At 43.6% G+C, this 19,994-nt stretch overlaps 3 protein-coding genes across 4 annotated transcripts in view; 1 reads left to right on the top strand and 2 right to left on the bottom strand.

Annotated features, from left to right (window-relative positions):
- Positions 1-69: 69 nt before the first annotated feature.
- Positions 70-1,988, top strand: LOC139407233 (dynein light chain Tctex-type 1b). Its single transcript, XM_071150824.1, has 5 exons — positions 70-285; positions 462-503; positions 782-905; positions 1,218-1,295; positions 1,391-1,988. Exons 1-5 carry the CDS (start codon positions 259-261, stop codon positions 1,459-1,461), a joined length of 342 nt encoding a protein of 113 aa, XP_071006925.1. The 5' UTR covers positions 70-258; the 3' UTR covers positions 1,462-1,988.
- LOC139407232 (transmembrane protein 181) lies at positions 1,971-11,248 on the bottom strand. 2 transcript variants are annotated; one of them, XM_071150821.1, is made up of 17 exons: positions 11,042-11,248; positions 8,487-8,590; positions 7,947-8,014; positions 7,585-7,675; positions 7,365-7,486; positions 7,103-7,219; positions 6,888-6,968; positions 6,698-6,797; positions 6,374-6,504; positions 6,156-6,247; positions 6,006-6,063; positions 5,731-5,833; positions 5,553-5,604; positions 5,359-5,441; positions 4,949-5,038; positions 4,785-4,851; positions 1,971-4,609 (listed from the first exon to the last, which is right to left on the bottom strand). In XM_071150821.1, the coding sequence occupies exons 1-17, from the start codon at positions 11,170-11,172 to the stop codon at positions 4,525-4,527; spliced, it is 1,575 nt and encodes a 524-aa protein (XP_071006922.1). In that variant the 5' UTR covers positions 11,173-11,248; the 3' UTR covers positions 1,971-4,524. The 2 variants fall into 2 exon arrangements, with proteins under 2 accessions (XP_071006922.1, XP_071006923.1); XM_071150822.1 differs by lacking the exon at positions 11,042-11,248 and adding an exon at positions 9,103-9,217.
- A 490-nt stretch (positions 11,249-11,738) lies between these two features.
- The window catches only part of LOC139407231 (TUB like protein 4a), a 50,537-nt gene continuing 42,281 nt past the window's right edge, over positions 11,739-19,994 (bottom strand). The window contains exons 10-14 of the mRNA XM_071150820.1: positions 19,408-19,552; positions 18,971-19,142; positions 18,774-18,867; positions 15,132-18,628; positions 11,739-14,913 (exon numbers count right to left, since the gene is read on the bottom strand). Coding sequence (XP_071006921.1) covers positions 14,797-14,913; positions 15,132-18,628; positions 18,774-18,867; positions 18,971-19,142; positions 19,408-19,552 — 4,025 coding nt within the window. The 3' untranslated portion in view covers positions 11,739-14,796. The remainder of the gene's footprint in view (positions 14,914-15,131; positions 18,629-18,773; positions 18,868-18,970; positions 19,143-19,407; positions 19,553-19,994) is intronic.

Below are 19,994 nucleotides of genomic sequence, written 5' to 3'. Positions count from 1 at the left end.
TTTCTTGGGTTTTTACGGTAAAGCCAGCCAATTTTTATATTGCACAGTAAGTAAGCTTTGAAGATGTAATCAGTGAGGATGGAAATATACCCAGTCTCTTTGTTTTTATTGTGAACAGGGAAGAAAGAGACATGATTTTGTCCATGCAACAACCAGTACAGAAACGACCATCATAATCACTCTTGCGCATGCGCCTCCCACCCACCCAAATTTGGCGACAGCTGAGCTAGCTAGCGGTAACTGTCGTTTGCTAACATCATGGATGAGTTTCAGACTGGAGAAGAGGTTAGCTAGATGTTCAAAATTGCTAATTAATATATCCACCTAATTAATGTAACATTTGTTTAAATGTAAGGCTATTTGAAGACGCATGTTAGCAATGTTAGGTAGCTAGCTAACGTTACTGTTGTTCCCCAGCTACTATAACTGTTCTGCACGCCTTTGTCTTTTTATCCTGCCAGACTGCCTTTGTCGTTGACGAAGTGAGCACTATCATCAAAGAGGTACTTTTAGCCAAGTGAGAAGTTAGCTAATGGTTGCATTGGTAGGAGACATTCATGTTCAGCAAAGTCGCCTAGCTATTTGCTACATTGCAACAACTCATCACCCCGCTGCCTGTTGCTAAGGACATCATGTCGGGATTACGTTGGTTGCTAGCCACATCAATATGAGTAATGCAACTAATGTGGGCTGTGACACGTCTGTGTATTCATTTGTATTTTCTCTGGATAGTCAGTAATTTCAGAAACTAAGCCTGTTCCTCTTTTTTATGTCTTTTCAGTCAGTAGAAGGAGCCATAGGAGGAAATGCCTATCAACATAGCAGAGTGAACCAATGGACCACCAATGTAGTGGAGCAGTCCCTGAGTCAACTTAGCAAACTGGGCAAGCCTTTCAAGTACATTGGTATGTAGCCCTGAATGCAAGGAAAGGAAAAGTGTTTGGCTGGGCTATATCAGGCCGTCATTGTAAATAAGATTTTGTTCTTAACTGACTTCAAGTTCAATAAAAATAAATAAAAAATAATGCCGCATCAGTGTTGGGGGGAGGCACATATAATTGAAATCAGTTACTTTATTTCCTGCACTAAAATATACCATCACCACTTTCGTTGATGGATCATCCTATACAATGATCATACTTACATTCCACATTGAGATGGATTTGTGTGTTATTGCTGAAAGGGGTCATTTAACTGTTGTTTCTCTTTCTCCACAGTGACCTGTGTTATCATGCAGAAAAACGGGGCAGGTCTACAGACAGCCAGCTCATGCTTCTGGGATAACACCACTGATGGTGAGAATCTCTCTCACAATCTCTACAACCAGATTATATGAGATCGTCTAGAGATGGAGAGTCTGTCATTGATCCCACCTAACCTTCTCTTCCAGGAAGCTGTACAGTGAGGTGGGAGAATAAATCCATGTACTGCATCGTCAGTGTCTTCGGCCTGGCCATCTGAATCTACCGCCTGCACTCAATTACACTACATGAATGAACGTTGGTTTTTCCATTCCGTCCAAACTGATTGTTAGCATAAAGCCCAATATTATACCCTGATGACAGCTCGTCTGTCAAAACGTTGGTTATTCAATTATTGCATCTAAGCTCCTAGAGTGTGCGGCTCTCTTTTTTTCATAAAGCCCACCATACCAAAGTATTTCTACTGCTTAAAGACTTTTGTGCATCTTGTTTGTTTAGATTTTACGAGGACCAATTTGTCATGTTAGGATTTGTTAGTGACATTTCAATAAATGTTTTCAGTCATTGCTTGTTTGCCAGCTTCCAATATAACCCCCAACTATAATTCATTCTACCACACCTATAGGCCAGTGAAATGCTGAGTAGAGGTCACCACAGAGACACATTGTCTTATCGTCAGATAGCGTGATGACTTCATCTGCACTGATCAGTTGAGGACTGTCGTGTAGGAATGACGCCCCGTCAGAAGACAATGCCCAGAGACATGCATGTTGTATAATTTACACGTTTTAATGAACATTTGCTGTATACACAAGTGCTTTATTTACATGTGATACAGTATTTACAGAGTGCCGTTCTAATTTAGTCAAAAGAGTCTACCATAAAGAAAATCATGGTTCTTACTCAAACCTCAAAATAACCACCACAATCATCACCCTATAAGCCACAAGTATATATATAAATTAGATGCTCCATCACAAACAAAAAGATTTCAGACTGCAGTCCAAGTTTGGAGGAAACTCCTGACCCTGGTACAAAGTGGAAACAAGGCACCATCTTTATTAGAATACATGTTTGGAGGATCAGTGGTAACTCTTTCCTTCAACACAAACATTTCATTCATTTGGTTCAGACAGAAAATTACCAATGGTTAGTAATGAAAACTAACTTGCCTCCTGGAGCCTGTATCCATAAAATCCTGCATCAGGTTATTGAGTACAGAAAACAAAAAAGGTACAAAACAATAATCCAGAATGTTATTATTTGGTTAATTTGTACAAATGAAATTTACATATAGCCAAAGTACCTTTGAAGTAAACTAAAAATAAAAGCTATGAAAGGCAAGCTAAATTGAACGATGAACGATGGGCCATATGACAAATATGCTACTTGAGTATTCCTTTAACACAGAGATGTCAAACTCATTCCAGGGAGGGCCGAGTGGCTGTGGGTTTTCTTTCCTCTCTTGATTGATGAATTAAGGTCACTAATTAGTAAGGAACTCCCCACACATGGTTGTCTAGGTCTTAATTGCAAGGAAAAAACAAAAACCTGCAGACACTAGGCCCTCCACGGAATGAGTTTGACACCACTTCCTTAATATTTCACAAGACATCACAATCAAATGATTAAGCATTAGAAGTGTTTGAATGAACTTCAGGAATCATCCATATCTTAAGTCTAGACTATTGCTTCGGGAATGTGAACTGAAAACTTTTCCCATAGCTATTAAACAAATGGGGCCATCATTTTTGGGGGCAAAAATGACATACGATTTGGACACCAGGAGTACAATCATACAGTGGCTTCACTTAGGAATGGATTGGCAAAAGAGTGGGTCAACTGCTACACCTACTCAAGTTAAGGTTCTTCCTGCTGGTTATTGTAACGCATGGTGGTAGTCCGGTAAATATTCAGAAAACTTCACTTCTATGGGTATTAGATTGATGGATATGCATGCTTATACTCTGGCTATTAACAGAGTATATGACAAGCATACAACAGTGAATTGCTGTTCTAAACTGGTTTTACAACCATTTGAGATAAAGGTCTTGGATAAAAACAGTGGCAGCATGGTATGTTTTTTGCAGAATTACACCCCCCCCCCCCCCCCCCCCCCAAACTCAGAATGTCAGAGAGCATAGTAGGAATGGCTTAAAAACAACACATTTCAAGCACAAAAGAGACAGTAGTGGTTTAACACTAGTTACATTGTGATTTTTGTATAAATAATAAATCCCATGATCAAATTTGTCACGCTTTCCTTCAAAGTTAATTTATATATCCAAGAATTATGATATGCGGCTCATGATAACCAAAAGATAGTGTACAGAACGTTTGTTTATGTGGCTACTTGATGACTAAAATGCTATAAAACATTTGACCATACCTGCACACCTTTCCTTTCTTTGAATTTACATTCAGAATACACAATTTTTCAGTTAAAAAATATATTTATGTACAGTTACTAGGGCTGGCACAATTACCGTATAACCGCGTAACCAACGGTTGTGGATGAAGACCGCCAAGACGGGAAGGCCGGGCATTCGTGCATTTGAGTCCGTTTCTGCGGTAACATGTACTCTTAACGTGATGAAACCTTTTCGCTCCTGGCTGAAATAAGAAACTAGCAAACTCCACCACAATGCATCAGAAAAATAAGTAATTACATTTCTATGGCAGCACATGCAGTCAGGAGCGAAGGAGGAGAAAAATGTGTGTAAAAACAAAAACAGTTATTACAGAGACCGCGGTCATTTGGCTGGCCAATTACCATCATTCAAAATTCAATGACCTTCACAACCCTAACAGTTACAGTATATTACCATTTGCATTATTTCTGCAAACGTTCCTTATTTACAAATGGTGGTTCATTCGTTGAATATGCTGTCCAATGAGGGGATTCGATTAGGCTAGCCCAGGCAGGCGTAGTTTGCACCGGGTGAAAAGTGATTGCAATCGTTTTGTGACCGGGGTGCTTCCCGGGCATGAGCCGGGTGCCCCGTTCTGGCCGACAGCAAAGTCAGCTCAAAACAAAAAAAAGTGACGTAGGTTAAGCACGTGGAGTGATGAGTAGGATTCTGTGTTCACAAGCAAAAGTGACTGATTAAAAATCTATCTGCCTACCCAATGAAAACTAGTTTAAAATGTTAGTTATTTTTTTGAGAAGTTATTCGTTTTGAGAAGGGTTCGCCTCCCTCACAGTCTTCACCCGGTCACGTGATGGGCACTGCCAGGTGCAAATCGGGCCAGTTTAATAGAATCCCCTCAAGGATTCAATCAGGACAACAGGGGAGTGAATGACGCACCAATCAGGAATGGATCAGTCGCTGTCGCTCTCATTCTGGTACTTGGCTGTTGCTTTGATGGCACGGCCATTTTGCAAAGGCATCTCCTCGTAATCGCTCCTTCATAGAAAATAAATACATACCAGTCTGAGCAGAAACACATTTAGACATTCAAAGCAGGCATATGCAGACTCCGATATCTAGAATTGATCTCAAGACAGTGACGCCTACATCTTTAAGTAGAACGATGTATAACAAAGGCAATGAGAGACAGTGAATTAACATGACTACTTACCCGTATATGACTTCATCATCTGAGTCATTGAGCATGGAGAATGCAGGATTATCCTTCAACTGGGAGTCTAATACACAAGATAATGAGATTGACAAGGCAATAAGTAACCAGACTCATCTTTCAAATCTCATTGCATATTTTTCTTCTCCTCAAGAATCACTTACCATAAATGGCGTCTTTTGAGGGGGAATACACAAATGCTAATGTGTACAAGTAAAAGTTGAGTAATCCATAGAAAGATAAAAATTCAGCTGGTATGTCGAGTTAAGGATCAGATCTAAGTAAACATATCTAATGCATGCAAAGCTCATCAAGATGACAATTTTTTTAAACCTATGCTACTGACTGCAGAATTCACAATAGAAGAGAAGACGTCAGTGGCAGGTAGCCGAGCGGTTACGATTGATGGGCCAGTAACCGAAAGGCTGCTGGTTTGAACCCGAAAGCTGACAATATTAAAAATCTGTCCATATGCCCTCGTGCAAGGCACTTAACACTGATTGCTCCTGTAAGTCACTCTGAAAAAGCGAGTCTGCTAAATGACAAAAAAAAAGACATTGACAAGAAAGGATATAGTTCTGGTAATGGGTTGACAACTCAGCCACAAAGTTGTCTTGCAGAGCCTTGGCACCAAACCTAAGATAGAGTATCGCCATGCTAGAGGGAATGGAACAAATGAGATAATATTATTATTATTATTGTTTGATCCATCCAGTTTAGATACCATGACCAGGCTCAATAGAAGTCAACAGGTGACAATGGCCGTACCTTATTACCAGGACCACAAACGTCAGCGCAGTCAGAAACTTCAGCCGGAGATCTGATGACCAAGATGAGACCACAGTACAATAGAAAGAATATTAGGAAAGGCTAAATGAGAGTGGATGTATCAAATACAACCCCTAACTCTATCGGGATTAGAATATGACAAATGCATCATTGTTACCGGTATAGGGCATGTTCTTGAGCTCAGAACAAGCTCTGACGATGAGGAAGATGAGATACAGGACGTACAGGGTCACCACCACCAGGAAGAAAATCTTCATGCCCTGGAAGTACAACAAAACCTTTAATCAACATGATGGGCGTTGCACTACTACCTCCACCGTCAATGTCCAAACTTCTACCAGGTTGAAAAAAAAAAAAAATTTATACACTGGACATGTGCTTCTGAATTTTCCATAAAAATTATCTCACAGAAGGTAAATGTGTTCCACTCACCTGGAAGTTAGCGATGTCCACTTTGTACTGGTAGGTGGGGTCCTGTAGCTCATTGACCCTGTGGATGTAAAGGAAATTAGAGCTCATAACATCCTTTTATAAACAGAGTATGTTATACAGTGTTAGTTTGACAGAGTCCTTCAGACTTACGTTTGCCATATCCCCAAGGTAACTGCTGAGAGCCACAGGAGGCCGACAATGACCAGTTTAGGAAGATAGAACGTCAGACACTTCCTCTCTCCCTGAGACAGGAACCAGAATAATCCAGGATTAGGAAAAAAAAAAAAAAAAAAAACAGAACACCAGACTTGATTTTGGGTTGCAATACTAAAATATAGAGTTTGGTTAAAGATGAATGTGAGACCCACCTGAACCCGGATGCCGTGGTAGACACAGAGCCAGAAGAGCAGCAGGGAACACAGGAAGAGGGCCTGGAAGAATGCATCCAGAGTCCTCGGAAACCAGCTGTTAACCAGGAACGACAGTGGGAAAAATGGATCTGAAACACAAGAACCCCAGCCATCAAAACAGGTAAAAACCTCAAAGACCTAAAGACTGTAGTGTATATGGGTTTTAACAGCAAGGTTAGGCCGTCAGAAGGGTACGTTCAAACCTATTACACCGTTTAAATATCAAGGCCTGGTGTGCAGTGGAAGGCACAAAGGAAAGTGGTAAACAACTCAATGACTCACCGTTATACAGCAGTAGTAGAGGCAGCAGGATGGACATCCACTTCTGCTCAATGCCCCAGTCTCTCATGGAAAACTTCCTCAGAGAGTGAGCAAACATGCACTGCAATACACAACAGCAAAGACTAACATACAAAGACAAACATAGACAGCAGAAACAATAAAGATGGATTCAATTGCATAGATCTCTTACCGTCACCATGAAGGTCAAAACCACAAAGACAAACCGGAACCAGATCTCCACTTGAGAGAACGAGGGATTATACATCTTCCACTGAGAGAGAGGAGAAAGAAATGTCATTGAAATGCAGTTCAAAGCCACTGTGTGTCAGTAGGATGAGACGCATCTTCAGAAACAGCCAGCTGACAGTTTAAACAGGTTTTCCAGCCAGTGTGTTGTGAGCTCACCATGAAGTTGACCTTGACTTCGTAGGTGATGTTCTCCAGGCCTTTGAAGCTGACATTGATCTGGTACTGTGTGTAATTCAGATAGCCCAGGTGCACCACGATGATCTCATCACACTTCTGCAGGAGGAAACAGCAGGATAGATGCCTTGTTCATTGACCAATTGGTTGGTTGATAACTGATTGATGACTGACTAGTCAATTGGCTGACAAACTGGTTAACTGATTAATGAATGTATAGACCGATATATTGATTGCCACTCACAGCGCCACAGTGCAGCATTCGGGATTTCTGGTGCACGTTGCTGCGGATGTGCATGACGCTGGCATCCTGCATGACTCCCTTCAGCTCCACGTTGATCTCAAAGTGCTGCAGGAAGTCCACCACTGAATAGAGACAAAGGCAACAAAAACAAGTAAATATCCATATGACATGAATGTCTTAGAAGGAAAAATACCATCATTTATAAGGGAGTAGATCTCACCAGTGCTGTGTTCCACCTGCATTATACAGGTGAGCCATAGCTGTTGGTTATAGGTGGAGAGGGGCGGGGACTGCAGGATGAAGGGACCAGTCTGAAACCATATTAGATCCATACTCAGAACATCACAATGTCAAAGAGTGGACATCAAGCTGTGTCCACCAGGACTTGTGGGATCTAAGTGTTCATTTTGGACTGTGCACTTCTTCCTCCCTTTTACCCTCCCAGTCTCACAAATATGTGTAAGCATCAGGGTGGTGTGAGTTTGTGCACTAATAAAAGCCATTTCTGACATAAAGCAAACAGTTCAAGCACATTCCCTGCAATCCTGGAAAGACATGTATTTATATGTTTGCTTGTCTTACCTTTATGGATTGATTTTTGTCCAGCAGTTCATCTCCACTGTATTTAGTCTCCGCAAGGATTTTAGGACCTGCAGAAGAATGAACAAAGTAAGCAAAATATTTCTCCAGGTCTTCAGGACCAGGTCAGGACCAGACAAAGTTCCTGCACAAACAGGCTTGTCACGTCTATAGGCAAAACTAAGTCCTTAGTCTCCTCGACTAGATCCCTTTCCTACAGCAAATCCACCATTGTGCAGACATAGCATTTTCAACATTTTTTTCACTTTAGGAAAATGGTGTAATATTACCAATAAGGATCTTTCTAGTAAGGCTTTAATTAAGAGAAAGAGAGTGAGAAGAAAGTGGACTTATCAGGATTTCCTTGCAGATAAAACTTCAGCCAGTAGACACCAGTCATCACCCTCTGATTATGTTGGCTGGCTGCTGCATCACCCTAACTAGCCTTTCTGGCTCACTGTTTCCCAGCAGTAATATAGACTTGGGCCCACTGCGGGTATACTAAGAGTGTGCACATTGATAGAATATATAAAAACTACATACCTGCTATACCAATGAAGACAGTGAGGCCAAAACAGATCAAGAACACCACAAAGACCAAAACAAAGTGTCTTTTGGAGAGTGTGTAGAGCCGCATGGGGGCTAGCCTGAAATTGAGAAAGGATATCATGCTACAATCAGTTTCCTGAAAACAATCGGAGTCCTCTCTCTGTGATGAACATTTCTTGATTTAAACACCTATGCTCAAGACATTAAGAGGTTGTCATAATAAAATCGAAGCATAAGCCAAATCAGTAATGTAGGCTAGTTTAGGAAGTCTGAGAGGCTTATTATCTGGCCAGCTATAAATTACACACCATCAGCTTTTGGAAACGTTAGATAAGCAATTAGCCACATTAGAAATGTTAATATATTGCTTAGTAACACACACCGGTACCAGAATATAAGACAAACGGAAAAACACCTGCCACCAAAAACACGGTGGCGTGCAAACTAGTTAGTTAACGTGTAAAGTAACGTAGGTGTGTCTGTCAACTTTGCATAGGATCCCGTTGCAAGCAGACGACTGGCAGAAACTAACGTTTTGAGATTAAAATGTACGATATGAAGTGGCAACAATACAACTAAGTTGTAGATCGTCTTAAACATGTGAACTTACACATCCATTTCTGTAGATTCTCACTCTAGAATCGAGATCAAATCAAAACGTCCAGGTAAAATCCACATCCGTATACATCAGTCTGTATGCGACAACCAAATGAAACGTCACCACTGGATGTCGCGGGACTGAAGTCACGTGGGGACAAGAGAGTAGGAGGAGCTTCTTATTGTAGCTCAGTTAGAGGGAGTGGATTTGGTCGTTGCAAGCGCATAAATCAGATTTTCATCCTAATTTCAACTCTAATGAAAAACATGTGATTTCAATTTTGTCTGTATACATCAAGACCCATCATGCATCCAAACCATTAATGTATATGAACCCTGGATTTCTGATGCTGTGTATTGGCCATTGTTAGGTTTTGAAGCCACCTGTCGGCCATATTAGCATTCCCAGGAGGAGCAGTCCATAGGAATTAATGGACAAAATGACATGTATTTAAGTATATTTTATTGTAGTGGGGACAGTAGCATTAGTAATATCAAAATATTACACTTTAAGGAAAATGTTTTAATATATTTTGACATTTTTATGTTTAGCTCACATAATATAATTTAAAAGTATACATTAAGGTATCTGTAATATAATACATGTCAAAAACGAATGTAGACATGAATAAATACATTTCTATAATTTCCTAAATTTGTTTTACAATGGTGGGGGAGTGCCAAGATGTAGGCACGGTGGTTTCAACACAGCGCACCCTATAGGTAATCTAGTGTATATATAAATAATTTATCTAAATTGACTATTTAATCTGCTGTTAGACTAAATACGATGATTGCACACTGTATGGTTGCAGAGATACTTTTGAGAAGATGGGAAACTCCATTGAAATCGTATTAACGATGTGTACATTGCCCCTGCGTCGTCAATGTGCCGCGCGGTGCATTCTGGGCTGTTTTGGGACAAGGGGAGCGCTCCTTCAAGGATGTGAATGGGAGTCAATTGGGCGCCAGCTCAAAACCCCCAAATTAGCATGAATTTCGTGAATAAGAAATACAACATTACAAATCTTTTCCGAGATGTAAGATAACTAACATTTTCTCTGTAATATCGAATAGCTTTGGAATCGTGACCTTATGTACTTTCGAGGAAAATAGGTTTATCGACTCATACCTTTACTTTGAGAAGGGATTGCGTGACGATTTTAGCAACCGCGTGACATCGTGACCGCGATTGGTTGACAGTCTGCTGGTGGGAGACCCAATAGGATTCCTATCTCCTCCTTTCTTTAATATATCTGATGGTAAGGCTATTTTGTAAAACCTCTGATTTGTGTTGTGATTACTCAAAACAGTTGCAAAACGTTTTGTTTTGCAAAGAAAACTCGCGTTTCTATTGGAAAGATGAAGGTAGGCCCTGTTTGCTGAACCTGTCCAATAGAAACAAGTTTCGTTCCATTTTGCAACTGTTTGGAGTAATGAATACACCCCAACACTTGTTGCCTTCACTCATTGGCCTGTGCCTATATCATATAGGCTTCTGCCATAATGACCTTAGAATTTTCTTGTATTAACAGCAGAAGTAACAGCATTTTTTAAACGAAGGTAGCCTATAGGGACACATCATATTTGACGTAAGATCCCATAAAACCGAAAGATAAATAATGAAACGCGTATCTAAACCTGCAAAACACGGAACTGTCCAAAGAAAACCAGTGATGCTTTATAGCGCACCTGAACCACAATGCGCCATGTTGAGGGTGGTGCATGGTTGCAGCTGGATATTCTGTAAAGGCTATATCCATATTGTAAATACACATTGACAAATGTTATTAATTGTATCATTATGTTAATACCTACATGAAAATCAAATGCAGTTAATATGCCTATGTATGCTCACAAATGCTTGTTCATTGTATGTAGAGTAATGATTGAATTAACACAAATACATATATTGGATTATTTAATATTGGTGTAGTGACCCTATAATTTACCTGTAAAAACGATCGTCGCGGTAAGGTGTCAGGTCTTCCTTTAATTCGTTATAGACCTCTTGTATCTTCTTACAGAAATATTTAAATTCACTGTATAGAGGGTTTTCGAAGGCGGAGTAGTCGGTGTCCATCGTGCCGGTGTCTGAGGTCTGAAAATGGCGATGGGAAATAATCCGCAGCCTTTACAAAACAACGCCGGTTTCTCTTTTGTGTTCTCTCGTTTAATTGAAACTGCAGGCAAAGCTTTTTTGTTCGTGCAGGTCTAAAGAAAAAGCACAAAAAACGAGGGGGCGGAAGCGAACATACAAATACAGAGGTGAGAATCACGTGACAATTCAGCACCACGGAGAGAGGGAAGCGACTGTGATTGAAGATCAATGCTCCTACAGCTTTTCATCTGCATTTCTGCACGGATACAAGGTTTACTACATTAGCTTATGGGACTTATGTGCCCAACACACTTTGTTTTAGAGGGCTACTGCTACTAGGAATTCCAATTTTAGCTTCACAACATAGTAAAGTTGATCATTGTTAAATGGAATTAGTAAGCTATTAGAATAAACCTTTACAAGGATAAAGAAATCATACATTTTTCATTATGAAACACCTACAGGGTTCCCACAGGGTTCCAAGGCACTCCGTAGTGCTTGAACGATAAAATAGCACATCCCAAACAGACTAGACACAAAACAAAATCTGAAACAATGACATTTTATTCAAAAGATGCGTGACATATACAATTGTAAAATAATTAACATGGCATGCCTTACTACCGTTCACTATAAACATTCAGTCACCAAATCACTCAGATTTTTTCAAGTTTTTTTTCTCCTATATATGTCTACAACTACATGTACAAAGCACATTTCTGATCAAACGAAAAGCCAAATCCTACAATGTCTACTACAGGTTACCACCTCAAATGAATTCATTTAGAATCCTAAACCAGTGTCCAAGGGAGATCTATACATGTTTTCAGTGGCTTATCCAAACGGTCATGTCATGTGGACTGATGTGCGAGTTGTATTGAAATAATGCACAATCAAAATTGACCAGTCAGTCAACACCATGAATGCGTAGATTTCCATGGTGAGAATAAACAAAAAGATAAAACTCTTAACGGAGTGAAAAAGGTTTCGCTTTCTCGAGGGGGAGAATTGGTGGAAATACACACACTGAAGAAGTTAACATAGATAACACTTATGGGATCGGTTGACCTCACAATTGAACACACTTGACACATACTTCCTTAAATGACTACTACCAACTACACTCAAGGACAGGGCACTTCATCAGATCTTCTCCCATCCACTGCAAACTTCACAGAACACATATTGAAAAGTTGTCTCTTCCCTACTTGCCCACCCCCTCCCATGATCTGACAAATAGGCTACACCAGTAACAAACCCCTTTCAACAGAAAGAAATGTTCAGCAAAGTCAACAAGTTATGTACAGCCTTTAGCTTAAGAAAAAAATCTCATAAATAAATGTACAGACCAGCAAAAAGAAATTGAATATCATAGTTTCCCCCACACTACTAGTGTGAAAGTGAAGGGTTGTCAAACAGTGTTGGTGAGGGGAGGACCTTTCTTTAGAAAATATTGCACAACAAAATTGTTAACACAAAATGAACATTGACAGACATGTTTAAAAAATTGTATTTTCTTTGAATCAGGTCCATCTTAATCCCACCCCAACCAACAACTATCACATGCAGCTCAGAGGAAGAAAGAAAAATCTAATCTAATAATCTCATTGCTGTCAAGACCATGATGTGTGGATCTGGTCCGGAGTGATCTCTCTCTGTCACACAAGTGATCTAGGCCCCTTTGTATTAATCTTCCAAATTATAGTATTTCCATTTTTTGGCACACACGTTTTGAAGTGATCCTAACCATCCATCAAATAGATATTTTAGTTTGATTTAAAAAAAAAAAAATCCAATGATATGTTTGAAAATTAGTAGTGTGGATGATGTTAACAGGTATCTTACCACACTTAAGTCCGCAAATATTTGAAGTGTCTATCTGCTTTTGCACCAGCATCCATCCCCAGCCCTGCAGACTGTTCACAACGCATAGAGACCCAAGCCTGAATGTCTAACAAAAACTAGTCAGCTTAAAAGATTGCAGTTTCAGTTTGCCAAGTTCTACCAGGTTAAGATAACCTCAATTAAGGAGAACGCTATCTTCATAGACTGAAAGAATATAAAGATGTCAGGTTTCTCAGGGATTATAGTGTATTTCTATATTTATACTACTGTACTACAGCTATCCGCCATAATATTGAACATACACAGTGGGCTACGATGAAAACAACTGTCCAACTCCACCAGATCATTTTACAATATTTATGAATGATATGTGGCAGTTATTTACATGACTTAAAAATAATAATAATAATAATAATAATAATAATAATGAAATGGCATAGGTGAAATATACAAAAGTATTTCCTGTACCTTGCTTACTCCTTTAGTGTGGGCTTAAGAGTAGGACACGCCTACACGATGACGCTCACTTCACAGAAGTGACAGCAAGTGACAAATTACTTCATGTCAGGGAAACAAAGGTCGGATTGGTGAACTCTTACCTCTAGGATCTTTGTTTGTGTCCCCGTCAATATGTCACCATGATAAAAATGGGAGATACAGGATAACGGTCACAACTATTCTGTAAAACCATTTTAAAACACACCGATTTTGTAGTGTACAGAACAGCATTTCAATTAAGTCTGTCTCTCCCAAATAAAGCAGACATCTTGAAATCCATGTAAACAAGGTACTAAGATTGTATAATAAACAACATGAATACGAAGAACAATTACAATGTTAAAATTCATATCTGAATACTGTATGACCTATTCGTAACAAGAGGAAAAACAAATGCAGAGATACATTAAACCATATGAGCTACATCTTTTTTTTCCTTCAAATTCCAAGGACTGCCGTTCAGCTTACATCTTTTACCTCTCCAGAGTTTCTGACAACAGGGAAATCAGACAACTTGCGCATTTGCGTGTGCTAGTGCTCCAACAATACAATGCATATATTGAAACCTCAAATCCAGCCAAGATAGATTTGGATTGTAACAAAACACATGGCAGATAACTAAAAAATAACATTTCAAAAGCCTAGATTTCCCCCCCAGAAAGTTTGATCTTTAGGTGTAAAAACCTAAACGCCAAAGCAGTGTTATAAAGTGATGATAACGGTTTCATACAGCAACGGATTTCAGTGCCCAGTAGTACCTGTACGCTCTGGAAAGAAAAAAACGACATCTTCAATCTTCCAGATAGTTTTTTCAAGTATTACTGCTGCTCCTTTTTAAAACCGCACAGAGAGAACGACTCATCTCTCGGGACCATACCGACAGGAAACCCAAACCGTTAGAAGGTTGTAAGTTAAGTCTTTCCACTAGCTAGCTTTCATTAGCTAAAGCAGCATTTATTTGCATGACGACTACAGAAAGCTGAGCTCTTGGGCCCTGTAAGCAGTACAGGGGACCGCTGACTGTGCCAAGGCAAACTATGGCCCTGCTCCAACGCCTGCAGCCCATGCTTATTGCACCCTCTGGTGGCCACATTGGGCAGTGCAGCACCACAGTGTCTCGTTTTCTCGCTTGCGATGCGATATGCAAACAGAGTTCATTTCAGTCTTTTCTCCTATATTAAAGTAACTTCAAATTAAATAATCTTGTCCTTCCAGCAGGTGTTCCGATCCTCGCTAGTATTCAGTGTAAGAGGGGGTGGGACCTCATTTGAGGCGTTGAGTAACATTAGCAAGAGCCACTGCGAAGGCTTGAACAGCAGAGAACGGGTACTGGAAGTCCAGGATGTAGGCGTTGCCGTCAATCCTGCCAAACTGCATCACCTGGTCACAAACACAAACAAACACACAGTCAGAGAACATAGACAGGAAGCTAACAAACAACATTTCAGATTGTCTGAGCTATTTCCCTACTGAATGCTGAATTATATTTATTCCATGTCATATTCTTAGAAACTAATCGATTCACTCTTCTACATTCCTACACTATCTATACCCAACTTCCCATCTATGTGTAAAAACTACATCTCTAGCCAACTCACCTGTCTCCCCTCCAGTTCAATCTGGAAGTTCTTGGCCGACTCCTGTGTGACACGTCCTCCAAAGTCCAGCTGGTAGACCTGAGTGGCCTCATTCCACAGTGGCTGCTTGTTGGCCATCACATAAACAAAGCCCTGGCTTCCCAACCCGCGGTCCTCCTTCTCATTGGCCTTGCGGCACTTGATCTCCTCTAGCTCGCTGGCCGCCCGTAGGCTCCTCTTGCTCTTCCAGCCCTTCTTGCCGCTCTGGCACTGGTTGAGCAGCTCGTCCCCGCTGATGAAGAGCTCAGGTTCACTCTCTGAGCTGTCCTGAAATTCGCTGTTTGTGGGAGCCTTGTTCAGCTTCTTAGCCTTCAGCTGCTGCTCCTTCTGGCCTTTGGGCTTCTTCTTTTCCCTGCTGCCCAGCCGCGGGCTGGAGATCAGAGAGTTGAAGTCACCCAGGGCCCGGCCTTCCTTCTTGGATTTGCCTCCCTCAGCGATGGCCGGTGCATTGGCCTCCTCAGCCCTGCCATCTGCCCGCTTGCGGTTCTTCTTGCCAAACTTCTCAGCACTGCTGGGCACGGGGCTCTCGTTGAGGGAGAGGACCTCCTGGAAGCCCTCTCCGGCCTCCATTGCCATGGCCTCTGGTGAGCCACCATGACCCTGCAGCTGCAGCTCTGCTGGGGGTGGTGGAGGGAGAGGCGGTGGGGGAGGAGGGGGAGAGAGGACTGACTTGTCAACCATCATCTGAGAGTGCTTGGGGGGCATGGGGGGCAGTGTCCCCGAGGGGCTGGGCATGGGGGGGCAGGGGTTGTAGGTGCCCCAGGGGGTGTGTAGGGCAATGGGGGGGATGGGGAGCCCGGCACAGGAGCTTCCCCCCGGGTACATTGGAGGGAGGGGGCAGCAGGCCAGGTTAGACAGGTTGGCTGGATAGCCAGGTGGGAGGACCAGGGTGGCATCCTGCTGGTTGAAAGGGACCGGGGCCACCACCTCCTTAGGGGAGCAGAGACGGGGAGAGCCTGGCATGGGCTGCTGCTGGGGCCCACTATAGGTTGTGCCAGGAGCGTACTGAAGGGAGATCTGGTAACCTGCAGCTGCAGCGGCAGCCTGGAAAGAGGCAGCACTGGGGCTGGTGGGGGACTTGGGGGAGAGGATGAAAGGCAGCCGGGAGATGTCGAGGTGCTGGGCTGGGCTGAGGATAAGCGGGGGTGGTTTGTGGGGTCCGGTGGGGCCAGCAGAGCTCAGAGTACCGGTCCGTTCCTGGGGCACCCACACCTCCTCAGTGGTGGCTGGGTCCCACTGGTATGGCGGTGGCCTCTTGACTGTCAGTCCAGACACATCTGCACCCCCTAGTGCCAGATGCCTCAATGACTGACTCAGTGCTTCATCCTCTGTGAAGGCTGAGTTCACATAGTCAGCCCTGTCTCTGTTCCCACCTCCTCCTCCATTCCCAGAGCCATCCAGGTTGTATGAGGATTGAGAGACTAGGGGAGAAGCGCTGTTGGAATGGACGATCACCGTGCTGTGAGGAGCTCCATTCCCTGGAGGAAAATCCTGTCTAATGATTGTACCTCCTGCGATTCCATTCGCAGTCCCACTGGGAGCACTGCTGGCTGCACTGCTAAGCCCACTGCTGTTACTACTGCACTGACTGCAGGTGTACAGGGCTTTGGGCACCCTTTGTTGGTAGGAAGACGCCAGTGCAGCGTTTTGGGATTTGGCTTTAGTGGGCAGGGTCCTCTGAGGGTCCAGCATCTGGGAAACTTTGAGAGCGGCCTCTCGGCTGTTCCGCCTGAGTGTGGCATGGATCAGACTGCTGTCCAGCCTCTGTCCGGTGCTCCTCCCCCCTGTGGTGTTCTGATTGGCTGTGTCGGGGTAGGGGGGCGGATCTCCACTGGGTATGGAATAGCGGGGAACGGTGAGCCTGTTGAGGGTTGCCGAGGCGTAGGGCAGCTGAATCTTCTTCCCGTCTGTTGAGGAAGAAGAGGAGGTAACCCGGAGGGTTGCTGAGCTTCCCGGGACCTGGAGCGTGTAAATGTTCTGGTTGCAGACAAGCCGCGTTCGAGGCCGGCACACCTCTTCCACGTTACCCCTGCTGTCAAACGTAGTTATCCGCTCATAGCCTAGCGGCGTTGGGTACTGTGCCGCCTGCTGGCCAGGAGGATATAGGGAGAACTCGCCCTTCTTCAGGCACAGGTCCACTGGCGGCGGGGTGCCGTTACTGCCCCCAGCCTGTCCAGAGGCGGCGTTGGCTGCTGCAGCAGAGGCAGAGGCTGCAGCTGCGGCCACCGTCCCAGGGTAGGGGGGCGGGGGGTTCATCTTGCTGAGCTCCAGAGGGGCGCTGAACACCACCGTGTCCCCCTCAGCCAGCTGGGGGGCAGAGCGGGTGGGTTTGATCTTCAGCAGGTGCTCATGTTCCACACTGACCCTTCTCTCAGCCACCAGCCCCCCTGCAGGGTGGGGGACAGGGATCTGGAGCGCACCCTGTTGGAGCTGATGCACTGCTGCACCTGACACCTGAGAGGGGACAGATATCTGGAGCTGTTGCTGCATCTGATGGTGCTGTTGTATCTGCTGCTGTTGCTGCATCTGATGGTGCTGCTGATGCTGTTGTTGTTGCATATGCTGCTGTATCTGTTGCTGCTGTTGCTGCAGCTGCTGTGTGTGTTGCTGCTGCTGTAACTGCTGCTGGAGCTGTTGTTGGTGCTGGAGCTGTTGTTGGTGTTGTTGTTGGATGTGCTGCTGCTGTTGCTGCATGTGCTGGATCTGCTGTTGAATGTGTTGCTGTTGCTGCTGGATCTGCTGCTGCTGCATCTGTTGGTGTTGCAGCATCTGCTGCTGCTGGATCTGCTGTTGATGTTGCTGTGCCAGTTGCTGTTGGTGATGTTGCTGCGCTAGTCGTTGTTGCTGTTGTTGTAGCTGTTGATGGTGATGCTGAAGCTGCTGTTGTTGTTGATGCTGAATTTGTTGTTGCTGATGATGTTGCTGCAGTGGTTGTTGATGGCTCTGTGGATGGCTTTGTTGTTGTTGTTGGTGGTGATGAGAGGGAGGAGGCCCAACCAGAAGCCGGCTCATCTCCAGCCCTCCAAAGATGACCTGTCCAGGACTGGAGTACCTGCTGGGAACCGTGTACTGGGCAGTCAGGATGGTGTCCTGGCCCTGGTCAGACGACCCCCCTGCCCCTGCAGAAGCCACGGAGGAGATGGCCGTGGGATTGGATAGGACGTCCAGCTGGACGTTCTGATTGGCTAGGAGGGACTGGACTAGGCCGATGCTCTGGGTGGGGGACATGGCCTGGGCGGGACTGTGGATGGGGGCAATGGGGATGTTGACAGTGCAGGGAGGGTTGTCGTCGGCCACGCCCGAGGCCCCGGTGACTGGCAGGTCATCCTCATCCTCACTGAAGACGTTGGGGCTGAACACAGGCAGGTTGATGTAGTCCATAGAGATCTTACGCACCTCCGGCAGGTAGATGGTCATCTGTCTGGGCTGAAGGTGGAGCAGACTTGTCTTGTAGATCACTGAGAGAGAGAGAGATAAGTGGAGGGATAGAGAGAAAGCAATAGAAGGGAGGGGCAAAAGAAAGAGGGGAGGAGGTTGTTACATTCATTGGAACCATAGTTAAATCATTTAAATTTCCCTCAGAAGTAACTGATTGGTAGTTACCTGCACCAAGATTGGTTGGCAAGAAGGTGGCAAGTCCCACAATCTTAAACTTTGTCCCCCAAATGTTGGATGTGACCTGAGCAAGGTAGTTATGCTGCAAAAGACAAAACCCACATTCAAATGAGTACTTCTTCAAATCCCTAAAACTCAAATGTATGATGATAGGACACAAAGGAAATCAGAATGCGGTCCATTACCTGTGTGATGTCATCTAAGGGGAACTCTCTGCGGGTGAGACTTGGGGACCCAATGGACGGCTTCCGGATGGGTAACCGTGGCGACCGCGAGATCTCCTGGGTAGCGCGGGACAGTTTGGGGGACTTTCTGGGGTCAATATTGATTCTGTTGGTAAAGGGACAGACTAAGTCTCTACAGAGAAGGTAGCACATGAAAGAGAAAGGTTTAGGGATGCAGTGAAACAAATGAAACAAAACAGTGCATAACATTCAAGCAGCATTAGTAGACAAAAATGCAGTGGCTTAGTCAGTACTTTATAGGTCCAAACAGAACATGTGGGTTTCCTCGAACTCCAAATAATAGAATTGTCCCAAAATATGATGAGTAAAACAAAGAATCTAAATCAAACACATGCTTGTAATTCATTAATGAATGCAGTATAAAGGCTGTTTATTACCTGGGAAGTTTGGGAGACTTGCTGCCTCTGGATATCTTTGGGGATTTCTTGCCGACCCAGTCGTCACTCAGCTCTATATCACTGGAGTCTGAACAGTTACAGCTGTCTATCATCGACGAGATCAGACTGTTCCCATACACCTCATCTGGAAGGAGAGAGGGAAACAGGGGATGGAGAGAAAGAAAGATGGGTGGAGGGTAATACAATGAAGTTGGTGTGATGGGGAAATGATGGGTGTCTGTCTACTGCTCTATGAATAATATCATCAGGGTGATCATTCGTTAAGTGTCACTGACTCAAGAGGCACTACAGTACATCTCTGCATATGGGGATATAAGTCAAACTGACATTGATAGGTTTCCAACCGAACCACTGTGACTTTACCAACGTTTATTTCCTTTATCACAACAAATACATATCCCCAGTGTTAACAGCAGGGGGCACACTTCCTTCACCTCTTCTTAGACATGCAAGAACAAACTGACAAATCATATCCAATTTCAGACGCACACTCACTAACACAACATTTTCAACTTATTTAGTCCCCCAAACTATTGTTTCCAAGTAACTTCTCTCATTCATATGGG

This window comes from Oncorhynchus clarkii, chromosome 4 (genome assembly GCF_045791955.1).
Source record: "Oncorhynchus clarkii lewisi isolate Uvic-CL-2024 chromosome 4, UVic_Ocla_1.0, whole genome shotgun sequence".
NCBI lineage: Eukaryota > Metazoa > Chordata > Actinopteri > Salmoniformes > Salmonidae > Oncorhynchus > Oncorhynchus clarkii.
This window is presented reverse-complemented; position numbering and strand designations above follow the sequence as displayed.

Excerpts from the sequence above, each read along its gene's own strand:
- LOC139407233 (XM_071150824.1), top strand. The coding sequence starts at position 259 with ATGGATGAGTTTCAGACTGGAGAAGAG. Across the intron at positions 504-781 it reads TGAGCACTATCATCAAAGAG|TCAGTAGAAGGAGCCATAGG; the intron begins GTACTTTTAGCC and ends ATGTCTTTTCAG. Across the intron at positions 906-1,217 it reads CAAGCCTTTCAAGTACATTG|TGACCTGTGTTATCATGCAG; the intron begins GTATGTAGCCCT and ends CTTTCTCCACAG.
- LOC139407232 (XM_071150821.1), bottom strand. The coding sequence starts at position 11,172 with ATGGACACCGACTACTCCGCCTTCGAAAACCCTCTATACAGTGAATTT. Across the intron at positions 8,015-8,486 it reads TGTCTTCATTGGTATAGCAG|GTCCTAAAATCCTTGCGGAG; the intron begins GTATGTAGTTTT and ends ATTCTTCTGCAG. Across the intron at positions 5,834-6,005 it reads TGGACATCGCTAACTTCCAG|GGCATGAAGATTTTCTTCCT; the intron begins GTGAGTGGAACA and ends TTGTACTTCCAG.